This window comes from Sprattus sprattus (assembly GCF_963457725.1).
Source record: "Sprattus sprattus genome assembly, chromosome: 19".
NCBI classification, from domain to species: Eukaryota; Metazoa; Chordata; class Actinopteri; order Clupeiformes; family Clupeidae; genus Sprattus; species Sprattus sprattus.
Window position 1 is genome coordinate 10,868,231 of NC_137917.1, and position 16,589 is coordinate 10,884,819.

General features: G+C 50.8%; 1 protein-coding gene across 1 annotated transcript in view; it reads left to right on the forward strand.

Moving 5' to 3' along the window:
- The window catches only part of vps13b (vacuolar protein sorting 13 homolog B), a 338,610-nt gene that overhangs the window by 312,783 nt on the left and 9,238 nt on the right, over nucleotides 1-16,589 (forward strand). The window contains 9 exon segments of the mRNA XM_080857284.1: nucleotides 830-913; nucleotides 1,702-1,877; nucleotides 5,090-5,263; nucleotides 9,664-9,871; nucleotides 10,997-11,185; nucleotides 11,515-11,661; nucleotides 13,216-13,502; nucleotides 14,335-14,462; nucleotides 15,347-15,558. Coding sequence (XP_080713410.1) covers nucleotides 830-913; nucleotides 1,702-1,877; nucleotides 5,090-5,263; nucleotides 9,664-9,871; nucleotides 10,997-11,185; nucleotides 11,515-11,661; nucleotides 13,216-13,502; nucleotides 14,335-14,462; nucleotides 15,347-15,558 — 1,605 coding nt within the window.

Below are 16,589 nucleotides of genomic sequence, written 5' to 3' on the forward strand. Positions count from 1 at the left end.
CAGAATTGAAATGTTATCGCAAAATGAGACATTCCTAATGATAATCTCAAACAGAAATGGAGTTGGTGTTTTGTTATGGATAACCTTACTGCCGCTACAAATGTTGCTGCCAGAGAGGCGAGAGAATGTATGCAAATTCTTCTTCATTTGAATACTTTTGAAACTCAGGGAGGATTGAGTAGAATGTATTAAACGAAGATTATGTGATTCCGGCATGTTTAGTGCATTCAGTTAAAAAGTGCATCCCCCTCTCTACAGCCCCTAGACTGCAGTGCGAGCATAGCCTCTCCTCTGTGTGCAGCCACGTCTGCCTTTTTCAATGACAAGGCTGTACATTGTCTGGGTACATTCACAGAGTCTGTACTTTGCCAAGGGTTTCCTGAGTTTTATGTCTTTGACTGTGCTCAGGTAAGTAGCTGTTGTATATTCATGTTTTAGGGCCGACTGGCGTTGTCATTTGGGTAGTGATTTAATGACTCCTTTCCAGTGGGTGATGTCATTTTCCTTTTCAGTGGGTGTAATTGTGTTGGGTCTAACTGGTTCTGGCTATTGTATCATTGACCTGAGCCTCTATGATGTGAGTTCCTGTGAAATTACTGAGTCTCAGGACTAGTCTCAGGACTAGTTGGCCCATTATTCAGCTCTTGGCTTTTCAGAGCTACAGTATATTATGAAGTAAGTAGAGATGGCAACTCATGGTCTCTCACTATTGTCTCTCTCTCGTATGTTCTCTAATTGTTATTCTCTCTCTCTTTCTTTCTATCTCTCTGTCTCTCTCTCTGTCTCTCTCTCTCTCTCTCTCCTTCTCTCTCTCCTTCTCTCTCTGTAGGTGCCTTGTTCCAGTGGCTCCCTCCTGAATGTGTGGTGTACCCTAATCACACTGGAAGCAGACACACACATGCAGCAGAGAGTGGTGAGTGCTGCCATGATGCGCCGCATCTTTAAACGCGCTGCTTCCCCCATCCCCTGGGACCGCCATGCATCTGGCTGCTATTGTATTCCCTTACAGTGGAGAGGCACCGTGGACTCCCTCAGTATAATGGCTTTCTTTCTGTCCTCCATTTTTGTCATGTAATCGCCCGTTGTTTTTGGTCATGCTGCCACAATCCCCATAATAGCTCTCGTTCACACAATCCCCCCAGTCTGCCCACAACCACCGTTAGATGAACACACAGGGCCTGCCCCTGGCCTCTCTCTTACAGTGTGGCAGTGTTTACCGGGGTCTGCAGGAGTCGGTGGGGCCGGGGAGGGCATGAAGCTAGCGGGGCTCTCCTCCACCCCACAGACCATTCAGGCAGACTGCAGTGCTTGTGGTTCCGCTCCTACAGTACAGACAACCCTCCTCCTCCAGCTGTAACTGGCTCACGCAGAAAATGGCTGCCAGTTCCGTAATCACTGTCCCGGGGACGCTCTTGCCATGCCAGAGACCAGGGAGGGATTTGTAGTGCGCTCATGTAGTGGAGACATTGATGGATTGATGTCCTGCTACTTATGGTGCTTAGGGAGTGAAGCACCGGACCAATGCTCTGGCTTTGTGTGTTGTCGGGTTGAGTTTTCCTTCTTCTTGTTTACACTGTCTAACTTTTGTTTTTGTCTTGTTGTTCATGGGTGTGTGTGTGTGTGTGTGTGTGTGTGTGTGTGTGTGTGTGTGTGTGTGTGTGTGTGTGTGTGTGTGTGTGTGTGTTTATCCCCCCTCAACAGGTGGTGTTTAGTCCTCTGTTTATCATGAGGAGCCACCTGCCGGACCCGGTGATCATCCACGTGGAGAAGCGCAGTCTGGGCCTGAAGGAGAGCCAGCTCATCCACGGACAGGGACACGAGGAGGCCCTGCTCAATGTAGAGGCCGACCTCACACACCACCTCACCTTCCAGGCCAGGTACACACACACAGACACACACACACACACACACACACACACACACACACACACACACACACACACACACACACACTCAGAGTTATTAACGTTCTAGTCCAGGTGAAAACACTAATGCACTCACTCAAACATACACACACCCACACATAGGCATCCGTTACAACTGTCACCTATGAACAGCTAGCTTATTGAACAACAAGCTAAAATACCTGTATGTAATATATCACGTTACATTACACATTTTTTAGCATCAGTCAGTAACCTCACTTTAATATTAGCCGTTTCAGAACCCTTGTCAAGAGCATTAAATATAAGCTTGCCTGCGACAGGCATGAATCCAGTCCTACAGAATGTGTCTTTCTGACTAGTGACCCTGGCGTGCTGTTCTGGTACCAGTACGTGTTGGCAAGCGGTCCATGAGCCATGCAAGAATGCTCCAGTGGCAGAGGGCCATGTTAGGAGATGAGGTGTTAAAAGCCTGTTGACTGAGCGTCACTCTCCCCTCATTCCTGCGTGTGAGCGGGAAGCAGAGACAGTGTGTCTGCCACTGCGCTGGAGTTGCACCTCTCCCAAGTCCCCCCACTCAGCACCCCTGCTGATGCACTTGGAGGAACACTCTGAGCTGCACCATGCCCTTTCCACTGCCCCAGAGCTCACACACACACACACACACACACACACACATGTATGCGCACGCACACACACACAGCCTCCCCCCAACCACACACCTCTGGACACATACACACACACACACACACACACACACACACACACACACACACACACACACACACACACACACACACACACACACACACACACACACACACACACACACACCCCGTCTGCTCCAAATCACACACCTCTGGTCATATGCACACACACACACACACACACACACACACACACACACACACACACACACACACACACACACACACACACACACACACACACACACACACACACACACACACACACACACACACACACACTGCCTGTGCTGGATACATGCACACACACCACACACGTTGCCCAGAACACATGGCCACAAAAACACACATTGCCTGTTTCAAACAGCTTCCTACAGGCTGCAGTTAGCACGCAGAGGCAGCGTGGCTCAGAGCCGCCACCGCCGTCACCTCAGGATTCACCCAGCCCCTGCTGTTTCAGGCCTAATTGCAGCTCTGTTAGATAAAGCACTAACAAAGTGCAGGCTTTCATCCATCTTCATTTTGTTTGTCACCGTGTGTGGTCCCAGCAGATTTGGATTAGTGTGTGTGTGTGTGTGTGTGTGTATGTGTGTGTGTGTGTGTGTGTGTGTGTGTGTGTGTGTGTGTGTGTGTGAGAAAGAGCGAGTGTCTGTGTGTTTCAAATAGACAGTGTATTAGGGAGAGTGTGTGTGTCTGTGTGTGTGTGCCTGTGTGTGTGTGTGTGCCTGTGTGTGTGTGTGTGTGGCCTGTGCTTCATTGCCAGTGCTAGTGTGACTGGTCACACCTCATCATGGGCAGAGCCCACTGCAACGACCTCGTTACCATCACCTCACACAAAGTCGTTACACACACACACACACACACACACACATTTAAACACTCTTTCTCTCTCTCTCCTTGCATAATCACACAAACACACACTTACATCGTCACAGAAATGACACCACACAAACACAATGGCTTTCACGCTCTCACGTAATTACACACAGACACACACACACACACACACACGAACACACATTCTCTCCTACATGACATTCATACACACACACACACACACACACACACACATTCTCTCTCCTCACACACCCCGACCCGAGACGTATCAGCACGCAGGTCTCCTGTGGGTTGTTCTTCAGTGTCTCCTAACAGGGTTCCTCTGCCTGCTCACAGCGCCAGTCTCTCAGAGACGGCTCTTCCTGTCGCCACCCCGCCGACCCTCTAGACAAATGCCCCAGCATCTCCAGTGTCCGCCGCTCACCATCTCCTCTTTCCCTCCTGCAATTTGTGCATTCCTCTGGGCCGGACTGGGCCAGGCAGCGAGCACTCTCAGCTCAGAGCAGCTCTGCGGTCCCCTTGCTGGAGCACACAAGCTCAGCATCGATTCAAACCCACACCCTACTGTCCCTCTCTCTCTATATCTCCCTCTATCTCTTTCTCTCTCTCGCTCCGTCTCTCTCTCTCAGTCTGTCTCTCTCTCTCTGTATATATATACATCTTTGTACCCCATATCCTCCACAAACACAACCACACATGGGGAGAGACAAGAGGCAAAAGCCCATCTGAAACCCCCGCCCCCATACCCCCCATACGACCCCTCCACACAGACACCACCCCAAACCCCATAGACCCGACTTCCCAGGGCTTCATTGTCCTCTCCTGGCCCAGTTCTCCTCCCTCTTTCCGTTTATAGCACAATGTTCTCCATTAATATCCATGGCCGGGCCACGCACGCCGCAGGAAAGGGGCTGTTTGGCCAAGGGGAACTGGATGCTCCAGCCGCCATTAGATGCTTGGCGAGCCTGTGGCAGGGAACAGAGAAGCCGCATTTGACCGTTGTCTGGGCCTGCACCGATCCAGTAGGGTAGCCTTTCTGTTGTTACAGCTGAAGTTCGCTGTGTGCTCTTTCACATCGTTTCCGTGGCGATCATGTTCTAGGCACTGCGCTGCCTCCGTTGTCTGTCCCGCCACTGTTGCGAGTACCCGAGCCCAGAGCCGAGGGTCACCGGGGGTCGTCTGACTGTTTCGGCAGCGTCAGCAGCGGTCGCCAGGGAAACATGAGAGCGTCGCTCGCCGCAGCACTTACCAGAAGTCTCTGAACATGAACATGTGTCATTAAAACAAACAGGGTGTGCAGCGAGTGTTAAGTGCTGTGGGAGAATGTGTGTTTTGTGTTAAGAGCGAGACCAAAGTACAATTGATCTCTTCTCTGTCTGTCTTTCTCCCCCCCCGTCTGTCTGTGTGTGCCTGGTGTGTGTGTGTCTCGTGCGCATGTTTTGGGGCGTGTGGGCATATGTGTGTATGGTATCTGTGTGTGTAATTGTGTGTCTCTGTGTATATGGCGTGTGGGTGGTGTGTATGGTGTGTCTTTCTTTCTTTGTTTGGTTTGTGTGTGTGTGTGTGTGTGTGTGTGTGTGTGTGTGTGTGTGTGTGTGTGTGTGTGTGTGTGTGTGTGTGTGTGTGTGTGTGTATGGTGTGTGTGTGTGTGTGTGTGTGCAGGGAGGATGAGGACGCCTCTCAGTGTGCAGTGCCCATCTCGTCCAGCCTGATCAAGCAAATAGTGAGCAAGGTGGCACCGGAGGAGAGCAGCCAGCAGCACATCCTCTCCGACTTCTACGGGGCGAAGAGCTCCAGCCAGCCAGCCTGGCCTTACACTAGCAAAGACTCCAGCAGGTACAGTCTGCACACTCACACACACACACAAAGACAGACAGACACAGACAGACAGACACACACACACACACACACACACACGCACACACACAAACCACTGATCCTTACATGGCAACAAACAGTCTTCACATGTGTCACTGGACCAGGAACCACAGACTCACAGCAACTTCTTACATGTCAATGAAACAGCCTTCATATATGTCCCTGGACTTCTAATGACAGACTCATGAGGCACGGCAGGTCCTTTCATGTCAATAAACATGTTTTAGATGTGTCTTGTTCCTACACTGGTTTTCCTAGAGGTAATTGTTTGTCAGGCCAGGCTGGCTGGCTGGCAGTCAGGGGAATTAGCTGAGGGCTACGAGGCAGTACAGGCAGGGTGTTGGCTTGGGGGTGAGGGCCAGGCAGGGTGTATGGGTATTAGGGTAAGAGACAGGGAGGGTGCTGTGTGTGTGTGTGTGTGTGTGTGTGTGTGTGTGTGTGTGTGTGTGTGTGTGTGTGTGTGTGTGTGAGTGTGAGTGTGTGTGTGTGTGGGGGCACATGTGTTTATGGGTGTGTGAGCGGGTGTTGGTGTGTGTGTGCCCGTGCGTGCGTACGTGCGTGCCCGCTATGATGAAGCTCTTCCTTGCTGTCCTGTCCCTGCTGCTGGTGTTGGTGGCTGCTTGTCTGTGAGGCTCCCCGTGCCACCAGGAGATGGAGAGCAGCGCAGCGCAAACACAGAGAAATCAAGAGGATCAGAGGGAGGAAATGAAGAACAGAGCGCAGGACACAAAACAAGCTGAGAGGGAATGCAGAGGATTGGACGCGGCTGGCTCACTGTTGCTTTTTGGCAGAGCTCAAGGCCACAAGGGCTCCTCTCCTCTCCTCCTCTTCCCCCCTCTCCTCTCCTCTCCTCTTCTCTTCTCCCCTCTGCTTGTCTTTCCTAATCTTTCCTTTTCTCCTCTCCTGTTCTCTCCTCCGCACTTCTCTCCTCTCCTCTTCTCATCTACTCTCCTTGTCTCTCCTCTCTTCTCCTCTCTGTTTCCCCATGAGAAGGTCTGTGGTTAACAGTCTGTGGTTCAGTGTGCTTCACCCAGTCATTAAATAAGGATATATTAATACAAAGCACTTCTCACATAAGTGTGGTTACTAACCCTAACCAGTTAAGTGACTCGCAACAGCATGCCGTCTCATAAAAAGTCACATTGCATAAGAGGCACACTTCCTCATTAATTAAGTGGTAGAGTTGCCATGGTCGCTGAACCATTAGATGTGAGCATAGCTGCCTGAGTCACTGCCTGTTCTAAAAGCTCAAGATGAGTGGACAGAGACTCCTGTTGGCCTTTGCTTGCTCATTCCTGTGGTGGTTGGAGCAGACCAGTACTGATCTGTCTCATGAAAGCTGGCCTGGGCTAGCTAGCTGTGCACACCTGATTTAGCTAATCAGAGGGCAGAGTGAAGGCAGGCCTGCTGGAGTGGGGAGGCTTGGACCGGGGCCACCACAGGGAGCTGGAGCTGGGGCAGGAAGCCCTGGCATCCGTGGTGAAATGATGCCAGCCTTGAATAGTAAACATATGAGGAGCTCAGTGATAGGGTTGGTCTCTTTTGTTCTTCAGAGGGGAGAGGGAAGAAAAGATGAAGTGGGGAGGGGAGAGGATAGAAAGCTAAGGGGAGAAGAGGGAGAATGGAGAGGAGACGAGCGGCCTGCCTGTGGTGAGTAAGACTCAGATCCACTCAGGAAGTGTTGCTCTGCAGGCTAATGGAATAAGTGGGGTGGGGGAGAGCGGGGCCTTGGCCGACTCAGCACTGATATCCCCTACAGATTACAGCAGAGGCCACCACTGCTACCCTCTACACCAGAGAATGGCAGACAGCTCGCTCCTCAATGTCTGTCACGCACACACACACACACACACACACACACACACACACACACACACACACACACACACACACACACACAGTCACACCAATACACAATGCTGCTTTTAGTTGATGGATGTAGTGTGTGTGTGTGTGTGTGTGTGTGTGTGTGTGTGTGTGTGTGTGTGTGTGTGTGTGTGTGTGTGTGTGTGTGTGTGTGTGTGTGTGTGTGTGTGTGTGTGTGTGTGTGTGTATGTGTGTGTGTGTGTGTGTGTGTGTGTGTGTGTGTGTGTGTGTGAGTGAGTGAGTGAGTGAGAGAGAGAATATGTGTTTGCATCTCTGTGAACACATCTGTCTCAGTGACAGGGGAAACATGCTCTCTCTCTCCCGTCTCAAACACACACACACACACACACACACACACACACACACACACACACACACACACACACGCACGTACACACACACACACACGTTGGCAGAAGAGGCTCCGTGGCTGGGGACCGGAGGTCATCTGCATGTTTGTGGTTGTGGTTGTGAGCTCCTCTGCCTCCCTCCGGTCCCTGCAGAGCTGCTATCTGCCTCACTGGGGTTGGATTACTCTGCCATGCATTATCCAATCATACACAACGCACACACACACACACACACACACACACACACACACACACACACACACACACAGTCGCTTCTTAACACACACACACACATACAATATACTTCTTAACACACACGAACACATACACACAATATATACTTCTTAACACACACACACACACACACACACACACACACAAACACACACACAGTACACTTCTTAACAGACACACATACACACACAATTTACTTCTTAACACACACACACACACCAACAATACACTTCTTAAGACACACACACCCCAACAATACACTTCTTAAGACACACACACACACACACACACATTAGACACTTCATAACACACACTCACACACACACACACAATTCACTTTGTAAAACAGACACACTAGACACTTCTTAACACACACACACAAAATACACTTCGTAACACACACACACACATGCACACACACAATACACTCCTACTTCTGCACAAACTCACCTTTATGCTCACATATATGCTACACACCGAAACACAAACACACATACATATGCACAATACATAAGTTCACACAAGCACACATTTGCACACACACACGCTTTGTGCCTCTCCCGATACCAGAAACTCAGAGCCACGGCCTGTTTCCCATGAAAGTGGCAGCTTGAACAGGGCCCAGAAAACTGCCATCGCCTGCACACAGAACAGGGCCCAAACAGAGTAAAAAGAGCAGAACTGTCCATGGCTGGGTTATTAGCCCTGATTCCTATCTCTAAAAAGCGTGTTTAAAAAAAAACCTTGGCCACGGGATGAAATGTGCTGTTTAATTAGTATATTTTTCCTCGGCCGATAACATTTATGTAGTGTGTTGTTTTGACAAGAGGTTTGGCCGCTTTTTACTCTCTAACCACTCACTTGGCTCTCAGAAGTGAAATATTGAATCTTTGAGGCAGTTGCGGGGGGGGGGGGGGGGGGAGAACGGGGGGGGGGGGGGGGGGGGGGGTGAGGAAGTTGAAACGGTAAATGTTATTTTTCTTCTTTCGGGGGGGGGGGGGGGGGGGGGGGCACAAGAGAAACACCTCCGTAATGAGGACAGGGGGTGGGGGCGGTGTAGGGGTAGAGGGAGGCCGGGGCTGTCAGATTTCACACTTCACCCAGCTTCCCTCTCACACACGCAGACGCACACACACGCACACGCACACACTCCTCTGGAGGAGCCTGGCTGTGGCAGAGACACTTCTCAGACTACCTTTTCTCTTACCCCCACCCTCCTTACTCCTTTAGCATGAAAATGTGATGTATCGACCTCGCCCTCACCTTTGGGCAAAATGACAAATGAAAAGCAGAAAAGACAGAGAGAGAGAAAGAAAGAACGAACCAAAAAAGTGATAAAAGCTCGGGATGTGTTTGGCACTGGTTCACTAAAGGAAGTTCAGGGTTCATGACAGCAGATTGAGCAGCTCTGTGAAGTTGGCACTCCAACCTGAGCTGAACACTTTGATAGCTGCCTGGCCTGTGGCTAGTGACTTTGAGTGTGTGTGGGTGCGTGTGCGTCCGCGCGTGTGTGTGTGTGCGTACTCTTTTCATCCTTTGCCATTCTTCTGAGAGCTGAGAAAACACTGTTTAACTGCCTGTGTGTGTATGTGTAGAGGAATTGTGGGTGCATGTGTCTGTGTAGATGATTTGTGGATGTGTGTGTGTGTTGTGTTTATGTGTAGAGGATTTGTGTATGCGTAACCATACACACACAAGTTCTGCAAGACGCGATATCTGATGATGTTCAGCAGAAGGTTTGTCAGCGAGCGTGTGAGCATACTTTCACAAACATACTCATGTATGTATTTCTGTGGGTGTGTGTGTGTGTGTGTGTGTGTGTGTGTGTGTGTGGATGTGTGTGTGCATATGTGTTTGCGCGTGTGTGTGCGTGTGTGTCTTGCGTCTGTGTGTGTGTGTCTTGTGCAGGTCTGGGCTGGAGACAGTAGGCCAGTGGGATAGCCCCATGCAGGTGAAGCTGTCGGCGTGGAGGCCCGGCCTGAGCACCCTGCTGGTGGAGCTGCTGCCATGGGCCCTGCTGGCCAACCACTCCCACTGGGACCTGTGGCTCTTCGAGGGCGAGCGCATCGTCCTGCAGATCCCCGCCGGCGGGGTCATAGTGCCCCCCAACTTCAAGGTGAGGCCCCTACATGAACCTCTTGGGTCTCATTCTTGTCATGAGTGATTCCATCGGTGACCCAAACTTCTGAATGTGTGTGTGTGTGTGTGTGTGTGTGTGTGTGTGTGTGTGTGTGTGTGTGTGTGTGTGTGTGTGTCAAGCCCTACAGCCCCTCCGTCTCATTCTCCACAGGAGTAGTCCCACTGGTGACCCATGCAGCTCTCTACATGTTTGTGCTGAGTGAGTGTATGGCTGTACAGGCGTGTGAGCGTTTGATGGGCCTGTCTTAAGAGAGTGGGGTGTGAGTGAGGCAGTGACGTGATGGAGAATTAGACAGCGCGAGGAGATGTGATAAACTGTGCTGTGACAGGCCATGGGGATCACCCCCTCTTTAAAGACCTCATGCATTTTAAAAGGGCTGTGGAAGCTGTCAAAGCGAGGAGCGGAGGAGAGAAAGAGAAGGAGAGTGAGAGAGAGAAAGAAAGGGAGAGAGAGAGAGATCAGAGCCTATCAAAGTGCGTGAGGCGATACGCTTGGGCAGCTCGCAGCGGAGGACAAAACCATCAGTGTGAAATAGCCTGTGAAACAGTACCAAATACAGCCTTGTTTCCATAGCACCCGCTATTTATGAGGTCACGGCACAGAGGGCTTGGCACTGTCTGACCGGGGGAGAGGAGAACTGGGGCGGGGGGGGGCTTTTGTCTCTCAGCTGTGTGTGTGTGTGTGTGTGTGTGTGTGTGTGTGTGTGTGTGTGTGTGTGTGTGTGTGTGTAAAGCCAGGCCAGGATGAGCTCTGACAGCATCTCACACCCAATGCCAGGCCACAGTGGGCCCTAATGAGGCATCAAACCCAGCCCCATAGTCACTCATGACACAACCTGCGTGTGTGTGTGTATAATGCCGTGTCCCATCCTATCCTATTCCACAAAGCTCTGATCCTTACCCTGTCTTTTTCTGGAAGAGTTTGTTTTTCGAGCCATGTCATGCATAGCTGCATCACTCGAGTGGCCTGTGTGGGACAATCGGAACCAAACTTCAGCTCGAGGCCATCCCACCAGTCATGTCAGAATGGGTTACCCGAGTGGTCACTGTACCCACTGACGTAACCGTGACCGTAACCGTGACCTCCTCTGTGTCCTCGCAGGAGGCCTTCCAGATTGGCATCTACTGGGCAAACACCAACACCGTGCACAAGTCTCCGGCGCTGAAGCTGGTGCACGACCTGATGTCGCCGCGCTGGAAGGAGGGCTCCAGCCCTGAGGTCATCACGCTGGACGAGGACGGCTTTGTGGAGGCCGACATCGCGCTGGGGGCCTTTCCCGGCAGACAGAAGGTGCCTCAGCGGGGTCACTCTGGGTCACCGTGAGCTAGATCTCATGGGTGCCATCAGAGTAGTTACTTCAATAGTCCGTTTCTCTATGTGTATCAGGCCTGGCCAAAGAAATCTTAGATGACTAATAGAAACGATTTTATTTGATTTTCTTATTTTCATACTATGTCAAATATGAAAGGAGTTACAAGCACAAGCCTATATGTCTGTAATCATTTATTTTTTTACTGATTGTGTGTGTGTGTGTGTGTGTGTGTGTGTGTGTGTGTGTGTGTGTGTGTGTGTGTGTGTGTGCTTGTGCGTGCGTGTGCGCGGGTGTGTGTGTGGTGCAGGTGTGTCAGTTCTCTGTATCATCGGTGGTGAGGCACGGGATGCAGATCCTGCAGGTTGAAGACCGCACCATCCTGGTGAACAACACCTCCCTGGCGCTCAGCTACAAAGCCCTGCTGTCCGAACACGGCCTGGCCAGCAGCAATGAGGTACACAACAAGCTATGTCACACACACACAACCACATAAACTTACTAGGGCTCTGGACTCAGCTCAGCTCACTTCTCTCAGTTAAAAGGCCTTAGTGAACAGTCACAATAAACAGTATAGCTACTTGTATGGAGGCATATAAATGATACTGCAGTCAATGAGCGGCATTTTGAAAGCTCAGGTTATTATGTCAAGTGTATGATTTGTTCACATTAACCAGCGCATTTCAATAGTGTGTGGAGAGATCCTTTACAGCTTTAGAGATTTTCCTGTGATGGTGTGAGCCGGAGGACCATGTGCAGCTGGTTTGCTGTGTGTGAGTGTGTGTGTGTGTCTGTGTGTGTGTGTGTGTGTGTGTGTGTGTGTGTGTGTGTGTGTGTGTGAGAGAGAGAGAAAGGGTTGGGGAATTCCCCACTGATCTGGAGGAATGTGGGTGTTCTGCAGAGGTCTGGTTGTGTAGGGTGTGTGTTCATTGTCAGGATCCACCAGCTACTCCAGGTGTTGACAAATCCCCCTCACTGAGGGAGGCTCTGGCACACTGTGACCCCCAGCAGCAGTCCTGCTCCCCTGCTCTCGCCATACCAGTCTGGAGACAAAGTATGGTTGACCCATAACCTCCAGTGTGTGTGTGAGTGTGTGAGTGTTAGTGTGAGTGTGTGTATGTGTGTGCGTGAGTGTGTATGAGAGAGAAAGAGAGACAATTATTTGTGTGTGTTGTGGTTAATGTGATGGATGGAGGTAGATATTGTGAGTATTTGTACGAGAGGCTGTGTCACATGTTACTGCCCCTCACACACACACACACACACCCCACCCCACCCCTGTCTTCCCCACTACTAGCAGTACCATACAACAGCAGCGCTCTCCCAAGGCCAATAGACAAACAGCCACCAATTGGATACAGGTTTCCACCCTCATCTGGTGCCTGTCCCACGGACACACATTGTGATGTCATTTAACGAGCGCTCAGATCCCCTTCAGTGGAGGATGGCGGATTGTGCCATTTGCCACTAATTATCTGCAAGGAACCAAAACAAAACAAAAGCGATGTGGAGAAAGAAAGGCAGAGCGAGAGTGTAAGGCTCCAGCGATGGGCTTAACAATAACACCAGCCACAGCCCGACCCCAGGAATGCCTCAGCAGAGAGGGCGCTTCATCAGCCGCGCTCGTCTGCGTGACGGCGCTAAGTTGCTAGCTGGCTGCTAAGCCCATTTTAGCGCAAGGCACCTCTGCTAGCAATTTAGCGCCAATCTGAGAGCGGGTTCAAGCAGGGCTCTGACACCCACTAATACCCACTACATTAGGAGGCAATAAGGAGCTGTTGTTTACTGTGAATTTGTTTTCTCTCAACTTTGCCCTAATCTTCTCTTTCCCTCATCATGTCCACTCTTCTTTGTATCACCCTCTCTCTATCATCACATCCTCCCTCCCTCCCTCATCACCTCTCCCTCCCTCTCTCTTTACTACCTGTTACAATTTTACTTCTATATCTCTGCTTCTCCTTATCTTTACACATATCTTTCTCTCTCCCTCTCCCTCCCTCTCTCTCTGCAGCTCTGCAGGCCTGTGGATGCGGCTGTGTTTACTCTGGCTCCGGCAAGGGACAGTGGCCACCCGCGCCGCTGCGCTGTGCCCTGCTGGGACCTGCTGAGAGAAGGTCCCCAGGCGGAGGTGGAGTCCCCACTGCCCGTCAAACACATGCTCCTCAGCTCCACACTGGGGCCCTCGGCTGGGCCTGATGGTGCAGCTGCATCGTGGAGCCTACCGGTGTCCGTAAGGCCAGACTTCCCCAGGCAGAGTGTCGCAGTGCCTGATGCCAGTAGGGCTGGACTCAACAGCAGGTGGGTGAGGCTGGGAAAAGGGTCTCAATGCAGATGCACACACACACACACACACACACACAGGTACACGCACACTTAGAATTAGGTTTTATCAGAATCAGAACAACTTATAAAAATATACATACACCTATACCCACATTTTATAAAAATACAGACCTATTCAAATACATAACCACACATTTGCATACAGGCACTCCAATACAAACACACACATACACTCACACAGTGGAGTTAACACTGATGATGAGCCCTATGTCTTCATCTTTCTCTCATCTCCCATTGTGATGGCCTGTTTGGACAGCTTTGGTCCAGCCAAGAACACACACACACACACACACACACAAACACACACACACACAGAGGACGTGATGTTTTTAATTGGGTCCATGAGTGCAGCAGTGATTTTTACGATGTGGGCTTCTCTTGGTCAGGAGCCTGGCCCCATTCTGCCATGGAGCCCAGCTGTGAGCTGAGCCCTGGCTTCAATAAGGTCCCGAGCCAGCTTACACTGCATGGGCCTACAGAGAGGGGGGGAGAATCTGAAGGGCTCTTGCTTATGATCAGAGAATAATGCTGTGTGTGTGTGCGTGTGTGTGTGCGTGTGTGTGTGTGTGTGTGTGTGCGTGCGTGCGTGTGCGTGTGCGTGTGCGTGTGCGTGTGCGTGTGCGTGTGCTTGTGCGTGTGAGTGTGTGTGTGCGTTCACGTGTGTGTGTGTGTGTGTGTGTGTGTGTGTGTGTGTGTGTGTGTGTGTGTGTGTGTGTGTGTGTGTGTGTGTGTGTGTGTGTGTGTGTGTGTGTGTGTGTTCACGTGTGTGTATTTGTGTGTGTTGCAGGCCCTTGGTGGTGACGTACCAGGAGCACATAGGAATCACGTACATCACGGTGAGCGAGGATCCCTGCCCACGCATGCTGCTGCACAACAAGTGCCCTATCGCCATGCTGCTCAGAGAGAACGTCAGAGGTACACACACCCACACACAAACACTCACACACACACACACACACACACACACACACAAACACACACACACACACACTCACACACACACACAAACACTCACTCACACACAGAAACACCACCACTCACACACCAAAACCTCTGCAGCCAGGCATGCATACGCTCCATGACTCACACATTCACACACTTAAACACACCACCACACAGTACGATTCACAGATACACACATTCAAACATACCATCACGCACTCACTCACGCACACACACACTCACGCACACACACACACACACACGCAAGACCACTCACTCACTCACGGTGGCCACACTCTCATAGACTCATCGCATGGTCGCAGTGGGACTCGCATGTTCACAGTGAGTGTGATTGGAACCAGCGTTGGATAATGCTTGACTTTACGTCAGTGAGTTACTGTCTCTGCAGAACGACTCCGCTGGGAACAGGCACATTCTCAGCCCGTGTAAACAAGTCCCTTCACATGCACGCACAAGCACAGAAAAAAACACACTCCAAAGAATCAGGAAATCTAGAAATCACAGGCCTCAGAGGAACACATTCTCTTAGCTGGTGCAGAAAGGCTTGATGATGGAGAAGATACTGTATGTGTTCTCTGTGTGTGGACATGTTGTACTTCTGAGTGGGGGGAAAAGGGCTGGGTTTGTGTTTGTTTGTTTGTTTGTATGTATTTGTGGATGTGTGTTTATGTGCTTTTGTGCAGATGTATAGGAATTCACACGTGTGTTTATGTATCTGTGTGCCTATGCTTCTATGGATGTGTGTGTGTTTGTATGTGCATTTGTGAGTAGGTGTGTGTGTGTGTGTGTTTGTGTGTGTAAAACATCTTTGATGTGTTTGCCCCTGCCCTCCTCAGAGACCCCCCGGGCAGAGGTGTTCTGTCGGCCGCTGCCCCCCCACGGCTCCCTGCACCATGAACTCTACCACCAGGCCTCCAACTTCCCCGACTGCCGGCCCCGAGACAGCCTGCCCACGCTCTTCTTGAGGGCCACGCCAGACCCCGAGGCCTCCCCACTGCCCCAGCCTGAATGGACTGAGCCCATCGACATTAACAGCCCTGGAACACAGGTCAGACCCCATCACATTAATGCTACAATTACACCACATCGCCACTAGAGAGCAGTGAAGGACTTGTGTGCATTGGATTTCACAGTGGCGCTCAACAGAACCAGGAGACCTTAATGAGTCTTAATGATTATGAATAGTTATGGATTCTGAACAGTCGACCTATGTGAGGCCGTAGCAGCCAAGGTTGCAGTTTATTCCTCCATGAGTGAAGTAGATGAACCTGTATGTGTAGTGTGTTCATATTTTAAAAGCACGTGTTGGATGACTTCTCGTCAGTCAGCCAGTGGGACTTGAGCAGTCAGCCGGCTTTGACTGAAGGCATGCTGGGGGCAGGGTGGTCTGCTTAACCCTGGCAGTGGTGTCAGACGGTGGGGGGAGGGTTGTGGGGAGTAGAGGGTGTACTTAGGGATGTGTCTGGGGTACGGTGAGTTCAGGGGCAGGGTGTCTGGCTCGGCTTACACAGGGGTCAGAGGTCAGCGCCCCAGGTGGAGTGAGGACAGGGTTATTGTGACGGCGCGGGTTAGCGCTTGACGTGACGTGAGCTTTCCTGCTCATCGGAGACATGCCCCCCGGGGCACCTACTGCTCAATTTACCACGGGGTCATAAGTCACGGAGTCCAACGAGGCTCAACGCTGTAGATGCAGTGCCACTGCGTGTGTGTGTGTGTGTGTGTGTGTGTGTGTGTGTGTGTATGTGTGTGTGTGTGTGTGTGTGTGTGTGTGTGTGTGTGTGTGTGTGTGTGTGTGTGTGTGTGTGTGTGTGTGTGTGTGTGTGTGTGTGTGTGTGTGTGTGCGCGTGTGTGTGTGTGTGTCTCTGTGTCTGTGTGTGTCTTGTGCACACATATAGATATCAGAGGGGAAATCTAAAATGTAACCCAAACAACTGAAGACCTTAATGTCCAGCAAGTTGTTATCACTGTGCTGTCCAAACAAAACCTCTGACATTAGAATAACAGATTAGGATCACTGAAAAGCAATATACACTATATGCTCTATATTCACCATCACTATCTCATTGCATTATATATGCT